Source organism: Ctenocephalides felis, unplaced genomic scaffold, assembly GCF_003426905.1.
Source record: "Ctenocephalides felis isolate EL2017-DRISC unplaced genomic scaffold, ASM342690v1 CF-g0.4_SCAFFOLD_03652, whole genome shotgun sequence".
In the NCBI taxonomy this organism is placed as follows: Eukaryota; Metazoa; Arthropoda; class Insecta; order Siphonaptera; family Pulicidae; genus Ctenocephalides; species Ctenocephalides felis.
Window position 1 is genome coordinate 297 of NW_020539806.1, and position 10,362 is coordinate 10,658.

Below are 10,362 nucleotides of genomic sequence, written 5' to 3' on the forward strand. Positions count from 1 at the left end.
TAAATAAATTTTTTACAAAAATATTGATATATTTTATAAAATAAGTATTTACATAATAATTATATAATTTAACTTTGAGCTCGAATAATTCTTAAGCCAATAGATTTTGCGAAAAATTATAAGAAATCTTTTTTATAGAGCGTCAAATTTTCAATAAAATATGCCACAATTTATTTTTTTATTATTTCCATGAGAAGCTTTGGTTGGTGTTCGATTATATTGAAGTTAATATTAAGAGCTAAAACTTGCTGATTTTTTTATCAATTTGGAAGCATTTGAGCCCTTGCTAGCAAAGAAATTCAAAAATATCCATATTAAAAACCATCCTAATAAGTATGCATATTAGAGTGGTGCTTGATATGGACATTTTCGAATTTCCTTACTCCCAAGGGCTCAAATGATTCCAAATTGATAAAAAAACAATTCACTGAAAGTTTTAGCTCTTAATATTAAGATAGTGCGCAATTCAATCAAACTTCGTATGGAAATAGCATGGAAAAAAATTTAAAAATTAAAAAAACATTTTTTTAGGTATAACTTAGCGACAAATGAATTAAAAGTGAAAATTTGTGTCATTTTTTATTGAAAATTCGGCTCCCTGCAAAATTTTTGAAAATGTTTTCATACTATTTCCATACAAACTTTGATTGAATTGCGCTCTATCTAAAGGACAATATTAAGAGCTAAAACTTTCAGAGAATTGTTTTTTTATCAATTTGGAACGATTTGAGCCCTTAAGAGCAAGGAAATTCAAAAATGTCTATATTAAGGACCACCCTAATATATAAAGTATTATTAAATGTTATATCCTACCTGGTATTTCGAACTCGTCCGCGCTGAACCTCTTCCCGCCATACGGCACGTACTTATCGATTTCTGATGGTACATGGAAGACATCCGTTAACACTTCCGACGGCCTATCATCCTGCGTGTCATCTTGCCCGTTGTCATCTTTTTCGGCCTTTGCATACACAAACTTTAGGCAGTAGCTCCACAAATAATCTATGCACCCACGGTGCCATTTTATGCGTAACAGGACTCCTAAAGTTTACATTTAACACTGCTATGGTCACCACTACAGAGAGCGTGACCAGCATCATAGTAAAGAGGAGATATTTTCCCAGCAAAGGTACCGTGAGGGACGTAGGAGGTATAATTTCGGCCAGCAGCAAAAAGAACACAGTCAGAGACAGCAGAATCGAAATACACAGAGAGATTTTTTCTCCGGAATCGCTCGGGAGGTAGAACACCAAAACGGACAAAAACGAAATTCCTACACATGGGATGATCAGATTGACCGTGTAGAACAGCGTCTTTCGTCGGAGAGTTATGTTGAAGATTATATCGGGATAGGGCTCCTCGCAACACGAATAGAATTTTTCATTTCTAACGGCCGGCACGCGCATTATGTCCCATTCCACACTGATGTAGTAATCCTGCAGATCGATCCCGACGTCTATGTTGTCCGAATCGGGCGTCTGTTGTAAGTGTCGCAGATCAATCTGTTGGATTAGAAAGAAAAACATTTTCGAAGTGAGAAATATTTTATGGACTAAACTTTTTTTATGATGCAAATTATTTTATTGAACTAGGTGCTTGTTTAACGAGACATAAAATGTATTGCTAAACTAGAAATACTCGTAATACAAAAGTTAATGATGTAGTTAGTAGATGTGATGTACGATATTGTGTTACTGTTAAGGGGGTATTCTAGTGCAGAATTTTTTTTTACACATCGCTAGCTCGGGCGATTGCGACATCATTGTAGATTAATAATTTTTTGTTTCTTTTATTTCGGATGGCTATAAGGGCTGAAATCATGGCAAGACTGAGGTGCCAATTTTTTGAGACCCCCCACTTTAGCATCCGCCAGTTTTTTCAATTTTCAACTTTTTTTTAAATTTTTGTTTGATATTTTAATAATATTAATAAACAAGTGGTAACAAAATGGATAGTAAAAACATTCATTGCTTTCTTTTACCACACTTTAAAAATTACCTAAAATTTATTGCTCTACACTAGAATACTTCCTTAAGCCATTTACATCAAACTTACCAATAGGTAGTTTTCTAAAAACATAACTTTGTATAGTTTCAGAATAATTAATAAATGTCTTTTGATTATAAAACAGATTGTGATTTAAATATTAATAAAAGAAAGCCTTTAGGCCAAATTAGTGAAACTAATTTTTGCCTATCTTTGTTTCACAGGTTTCTGAACATTTTGGCATACCTGAAAAAATGGATGTGTGTGCGTGTTTTGTGTGTCTGTCTGTAATTTTTTTGAATATCGAAAATAATTCGGATTTTAATTTTAATTCTAGCTAAAGTTTCAAAGCTCGCTCATATACTCTAAAAAATAATTTTAACTTTATAAATATTAGACAATGTCCTTCATTTTAAATTCGATTGATTGAGTCTTGTTTATTCACTTTTCTATTAACTATTATTATTATTAATATAACTCATTAGTAAAATCTATTTGAAAACATTAAATTAATAAATCAATAAATTACAATCTGTCTTCAGGAGACATTCAGTAATCGGGAATGTAGTTAGAGATATATTTTTTAATTAAGAAAATTTTGTACTTTTGAAAACATTATTTAACCCATACAGTAATTCTAGTTGTCTATTTTAGAACAGATTAATTATTATTATATAATAATAAAAAATACATAAATAGAACAGAACGTCGACACAAAGCGATCAGTGCTAACGATTTAATTTAAACCCTTGAAACTTTTAACGATTTTGAAATAGCTGAATTTCTAAACTTCTGTAAATTTTGGAAAAGTAATAATTAATTTTTTTCTGTTAAATTTATAATTTATAATTTTATAATTTATAACCAACCATAATATGTACTGTTTACGTGCATATACAGTGTGTCCCAGAACTCAACGTCAAACCGAAACGTGTAATAGTATCAGTAGTAACTATCATTAGAAAAATAAAAAAATAATCTATCGAGTGCAGTTTGAAAATTATGAGCTTTTAAGTACTGCTTGGAGCTTTCAAAACTGTGATCATTTTTCAGTTATTGTAGTTGATTTTTGTTAATTTAAACTTTGAAATCTTAACTGAAATCTTTCTAAAACTATAGTTTAAATAAAAGCTTTCTACAATTAAGACCATTTGACTTTGAAGACTATATATTTATGTGTCGGTAAAAGAACAAAATGCGCTAGCAAACTATTTTGAAATTATAAAGTATATTACCGGTATTATCTTTATTAAATGCTTCAACTTCTGATGAAACATGCCAACACAAATTAGTTTCCTTTTTTCAAAAGAGGGCCCTTCTTAAATTCGATAAATTTTGCAAATTTTGAATTAATAGTTTATCGAACAGTCTTAAAATTCATGAATACTTGGGGAAATATACGGTTTTTACTGTGGTTCTTGAAATGTTATTTACGGTTACGATTCCAAAGTTAAAAAAAAATAAAGTTGAAAACATTAACGAAAAAAGGTGATTCGAAAGCTCAGGGTTACACCTAAAAGCTCATAATTTTCAAACTACTTAAAATATTTTTTTTTAGTTTTTTTTCATCATATTTAAGATCAGTACTATCAGTGTCACTTCATTACTATGCAAAAATAAATATTAATATGAGAATTATAATCTAAGTTAGAATGGAAAATAAAGATACAATATCGGAAATATAGATACATGAATAAAACGTATGTCATAAAGCGTCCAATACAAATCGCGTCAATTATAAAATGAATTTAATTTCTGTACTATTATGACTTTGTCTAACCGCAGTTGGAATAAATTGATATTCAAATAGCAAATTATAATAGGTAATATATAATAAACAACCGCATAATCATATCCGATTGACATAGATACATATAATGCAGCAAATCTATAATTTACAATGTAGTAAAATCTATCTGCTTCAACTATATAAGTTCTAATAGAAATTTATTATCGATAGAACATTTATGGTCCTGATATTTTATAAAACTCACTTTAATAAATCAAAATAGTTTGATAACAGTTTAGCATATATTGCACGATAGAATGTTGCGGAAAAGCAGTAAAGTTTGAGTTTTTATAAGTTTGTCATTTTTTACATTGTATAGGTACTATTATTATTGAACTCTTATACAATTACAAACTTTTCAACTATGAATAATTTTATTATAAAGTAGACATTAATATTTTACAGAATATTAAAAATATATTCAACTATCAGTGGAATGGATTCTGTTTAATTTTTCCAAATTAATTAGATAATGTATTATTGCGATGAGAAAATAACTTTTGATTCTATCGATGTGAAGATTGTAAACTTTATTTCAATCGAAATAAACCAGATTTATCTACGATATATTGAAAACAAAAATAAAACAAAATGTTTATTTCATTTTTATGTTCCAAGTTAAGATTTTATTGATACTGAAAACTATATTTGAAGTCTTCTTTATATGAATATCTTGAATAATTCTATTTGTAGAAAGTTTAAATTTATCTTTAATTTATTTAAGAGTTTTCTTCGGTTAAAACTGTGAATCAAATATTTACGGGGTAGATAACTATATGAATAACTTTTTTATAAATTATTGTATTTGGAAACTAAATATATCAAATAACTACAAAATATTGAGAGAGAAATAAATTCTACCTTTCTACTGTAACCAATTTGAACTCAAAATATAAAGTAATTTGTCTTTTGTCAGAAATTATGAAAGTTTATATTGTCTTTTTCATACATTTGCGCTTTGGTAATAATATGAAGAAGTGACTTGTAAATATCTATTCGAATAAAACAATTTTTTTTCCTAATATTAAAAACTGAAATATTGTTGTAATTTCACAATGCTAATAAATAATATACTAAAATTAGCATATTATATTTTTGTAATATTATTTAAAACATTTATAAAAAATTAATTCAATTCAAAATATTAAAAAGTAATTTGGATTTAAAAGCCAACAATCAAACTCATCAAGTACTGATGTGTATTATTTCGATAAAAACCAGTTCGATAAAAACTTTATATAAAATTATGACGAAAAAATTCGTGTAAGATAAAATTTTAATTAATCGAAAGAATTTTATTGTCGATGGTCGAATCACTGAATTGATATTCTGAGTATATACCAAAAATTGGAATAGGTGCAGATATTAAAAAAAACATAAGGTGTTACCATTAACGAGTTATTTATTAATATGCAACAGATTAGTAAAAATTGACAATGTTTTCACTAAAAATCCTGAATTGATATTGAAAATAATTGATATTTAAAAAAACAGTTCTCTAAAAAATCAGTCAACAATCGTGCTGATTAATTTTTAGTGAAGATTGGATGCTTCGTTTCTTTGTATATTAATTATTTTTTAGAGTGGTTTAATAAAATAAATAAATTTATTAAAACTTAGAATGATGTGTTAGAATGTGCCCTTATCACATATTTCTTATTTATTTATTTAATGCTGAACAGCAATATTAAATTGAATTTGATTAAAATTAAAATTTAGTGTGACAATTCACATATATTATCACACATTACTGATGCTATGTTTTAGTTGTTTTGTACTGATCACCGTTGATGTTCACACCTAAATAAATTATATTTTGGAAGCGCGCAGTCAAACTAAATGTTTTAAATAAATCAAATTCAATTATTACAATTACAGATATTATAAGTTGATTAGAATGATACCATTTAGAAATCGCATTGATTAGATTTTAGTGCAAGCAAAACATTTTTTTGAAAATAAATAGCTGAAGAACTTATCTAAATTTCAATTCTTTCTGATTAAGGAGCCAATGGTAAAATAGACCATATAGCGTTATGTTTTTTTTCTTTGAACTAAAAACAGTCCAAATACTATGTATTTGCTGTGCATTCAGGCGTTTTATACATAAAATCTTACCTAGAAAACGCACAAACGCCAAAAAATAATATTAACATAACTGCATATTTCCGATGTGTCGTAATAACACATTCAAGAAGTTAGTTTTTTTTGTATAACATAACAACGCAATGTTATGGTTATTTATGCGCCATTGAACCAGAGAATTGGCCCCTAAGTCGATTAATTACTTGTATCTGAAAGTTCATGCAACTTGCCTTACGGTAAAATATCACTTACACCTCGTTAATTCTAATTCTCAATATTTATAAAAATGTCATGAATATATAAATTTGTTTATTATTCATTAGTAAATAGTGATCAGAACGTTTGATTTGATACATAGCACTACAAAGCATTTGGATTGTTTTTAGTACCAAGAAAGAAAGATAACAACGCTATGTTATGGTCTATTTTACCAGATAATTGACTCCTTAATAAGAAAGAATTCATATTTAGTTCAGTTTTTCAGCTACTTATTTCCAAAAACAAGTTTTTGCTTGTACTATTATCTAACGGATATTTAAAGGATTATTTTACCATCAGAATCTCAAGATCTAAAAGCCTTAAATACATTATTTCAATACCATAACATTTTTTCTTTAAGTTAATGCATTACATCATACTAATGTTAGGCTTAATATTGTTTTAGTGTTATATTTTACTGTAATTAATTCGATTTATAGTAATTTAGTGTGAAGATAACTTTGATAAATGTATATAACTATGTACGTGTACACAGTCAGCAAATAAACATAAAAAAATTCAATTAATATAATTTATTTTCTGTAATTACTAAATTCAATCCTGTATCCGAAATATAAATATAAATTAGAGTAGAAAAACTTTTTTGTTTAAGTAAATACTCGCATATACACGAACACATAAAATCATAAGTACTTGTCATAAAATTGAAATAAAATTAAAATGTCATAATTAATAAATAAAGATGCACTTACCAAATATCCGTCGTACGTCCACGATCCGAATTTCATGAAACACGTTTGCTCATCGAACGGGAAGTACTCGACGTCGATCTCACAAAAGGATTTGTAAATGGCAGGCGGCTTCCATACCACTTTGCCGGTGTGATGCAGAATCGCCTTCGTCATGATAGTCACCTCGTAATTACCGTCGGCACTGCGGGAAATCGAATCAAAATCACTTATATAACGTTTCGACCTATAGCTTCTCGGAAAAGTGACAAATACATCGCTTCTTATCAAGGATTTCCACGATAAAGTGCGACATCGGATAAAACATTGAATTCTGATGCGGATTTTAATCTAATGTAATGCTTCATCTATCTGCTGCATCAGCGCATTTTTGTATATGGGGAAGTCAGTTGCTTTATAAATAGGACGTGGTTTATCTTTACTTTCTTAGGGAACGAGATACATAAATTAAACTTCATAAGAATTAATTAATAGTAATAACAATTTAAATATTAATAATCTAAATAAATATTTTACTTACGGGCTTAAAAGTCCGTGAGTGAAACTGTCTACCATCATCTCAAAAACAAGCAAAGCTTAAATTTTTTTAGTGATACTATTTTATACTAGAAGGCAAAAGAAGGCTTAGATACATCTTTGATTTGCTTAGATACATATTGATTTAAATTATTTAAAATCATCTAAAATTTTTGTGTAGGTAGATTGTACGCAATAAAAAAAAATAAAAAATAGTTAATGAACCGATTCTGCCGCACAGCACACCAATGTTATGGCAATGCTATGTTATGAAAAACTTTCTATACTAAATATTAAAAAAGCCATGTGGTTGCTGTGCAGTCAGGCGTTTTTCTCAGGTTGTCAAATAGAAAAACCTAACTAGAAACAGCATAAATGTCAAAAAACAATCTTACATAACAGGGTCTTTTTGACCCAGCTTCATAACATATGTGTCATTGCAGCTTATGTGAGAAACGCCTGAATGCATAGCAAACAAATGACATTTTCACAGTAGCATAATGTATGAAATTTGACTCGTAACAAGGCCTTGCCGTAACTTAGGTCTGTTGTGCGGCTGAATCGGCTCATAAATCTAAAATAATATCTATCTATCATAAGTTTTACTATCATTCTTTTACAAACCGCACAACAACCTAACCTTGACATTTTAGAATTGTCTAATTTTTTTTTTTACAGATATGATATAAAATCATTTGACACGTATTTCAGGATTTTGCTGAAAAAATTATTCTACGTAAATATTAGCAATTAAAATATGGATCTTTTGCTCAATTTATGTCAAACATCCCTCGCGTTAAATTAATTATATCCACTTGTGCTGATCGGACCAGCAACATTTTTTTATCAAGCTTGTATTGAAATTATCTTTATTATAATTTAAAAAAAAAATGGTTTTGAAATTTTCTTAACTATAACAACTCTTAAATGTTTGCAAAGGTTTTACTTACCGTTACCCCAGCTTGAATCGATTAAAAAATAAACATATTTTTTTCTTTTTACTCCGCTATTATTTTTTTTACAATTTGTTGGAGACTCTGTTACATCCAAATATATTGAATAATTTCGAGCGCGATTCACACTTTTCACGTCAAAGGTCTCAGACTGTTGTACTCATTTATCACTTTCGAATGTCCATCTTATTGTTTGTCGGTTGAAAAATATATTATAATTTTGTTTCTGGGGAAAAATATGTTATAAAAAAATTATAGGAGAGAGCGGGGCTTAAAAGTCAGCGGGTAAAAAGGGACACTACCACTGGCTCAAAAACAAGTAAAGTTAGGAATTTGTTAACAACAATATTTGAAAGTAGAGAAATTTTATAGTTAGATTCAACCGATTTAACAAAATCATAAAATACATGTTAAATGATTTTATATATAATATCTGTAGAAAAAGTTTCAGACAATTCTGAAATGTGACATTTTATTTTACCCAAAATCCGTGCGATTTGTAAAAGGACCCATAAATGTTTTTTCTTATTTGAAACATCGATAATTTTCATTATGAACAATACTGACGGATTACTTAATTTAAATTTTCTTCATTTATGATATTATGCTAAAATTTAAGTCTTTGGATATTCTAAACAGAAACGAAATATTTTAAAGCTTATTTTATATCTATTTACTTGGGACATTCTATTACAGTTTTACTTAAGTAATTAAGCTATTTTTGGATTCCTACTCCGCTCCTAATAAAATTTGAGGTAATACCCAATATACGTGGCTATAATCAACTAATAATTTATATATTATTTATTATAAGTGAATTTATTATAAGGCAAAACCTTTGATCTTATCGTAAGTAGACACAAACTTTAATTATCCTTTTATTTTATTATACATCAACTTAAGAAAATAAGACAAAAGCTAAAATGACAAAACAAACGAAATTAACCAATAGACCAAAGACGAGAAAACCAAAGGACCGAATGATGATAATTATTATTTCTGTATCTCTGCAGAATATAATGTATAAAAGTATCATATTGATATGAAGTAACTTTAAATATTATTCAGGATATTGCTACAATATCTGAATATTCAATAATTATTATAATCAATTTCAACAAAGATCCCAGCTTGTTACATGAAAAGTATACAAAATAATTTAGGAGTTGCCTTATTTAACATCACGACTTTGGAATCTGTTTACATGAAGTTTAAAAATTGAAAATTGTTTGCACTGCATAATGAAAGGATGAATAAAGTAAACACCACAAAGAGAATGAATATTGATTTTCATCTTGAATTAAAATGAATTACAAAAGTAAAGTACCAGTTTCAAACGATAATATTGGTTTTTAAATTATCTGCGAATTAATTAATTTCTTTGAACATCGAAGATGATTGCTAAAATTGAAAATGATGGATAAATAATGATACTTACTTATTATAAAGAACTATATCTGGCAGCCAAATGTGTTCAGATGGAACATGGAGAGTGTCAACACCTCCGTAGTCATCTGGATTCCATTTTAACTTATAATCATTCCATTCCTGTAAAAATAAAAACCAGGATATTGATATACATTCAATTAATAAGTTCAATCAGAGGTATTTTAAAAATACTTACTTGTTCAACCCAACGTTAGTGGTCATAATTGATTTTTCAAATTCTGAAATAAAAAAAAACAATATTACTTATTATAATGCATTGCAGGATATAATCTATTACTTATTATAATGTGGTATTAAAAAATTAGACAAACTTTTAACGCGAGGGCTTTAAATTAATAGATGTCACTATAGTGTTTTTGACATACACTTATGTTAATTTATGTTTATTATGATGTTGTCACAAAAATATAGAAAAACTTACAACGTCGAGGGTTTGTTGAAATGTTGAAGAGAAAATTAATGCTCATTGATGGAGATTGTTATTAATAGATGTCACTATAGTATCTTTTACATATACTTACATTAAATTATGTTCATTATACAATGTGGTATCAAAAATATAAAAAAACTTTCAACGTGACGGTTTGTTGAATTTTTAATGTATAAATTAATGCTC

At 27.9% G+C, this 10,362-nt stretch overlaps 1 protein-coding gene across 1 annotated transcript; it reads right to left on the minus strand.

Annotated features, from left to right (window-relative positions):
- Positions 1-813: 813 nt before the first annotated feature.
- On the minus strand, positions 814-9,947 carry LOC113390821 (acetylcholine receptor subunit alpha-like 1; the record flags this gene model as incomplete). The annotated part of the gene is given in 6 exon segments (XM_026626910.1): positions 814-967; positions 969-1,502; positions 6,832-7,012; positions 9,736-9,845; positions 9,922-9,935; positions 9,938-9,947. Coding segments are annotated over 6 exon segments (1,003 nt in total), but the record flags the coding sequence as incomplete, so codon positions are not given.
- Between the last annotated feature and the right edge of the window lie 415 nt (positions 9,948-10,362).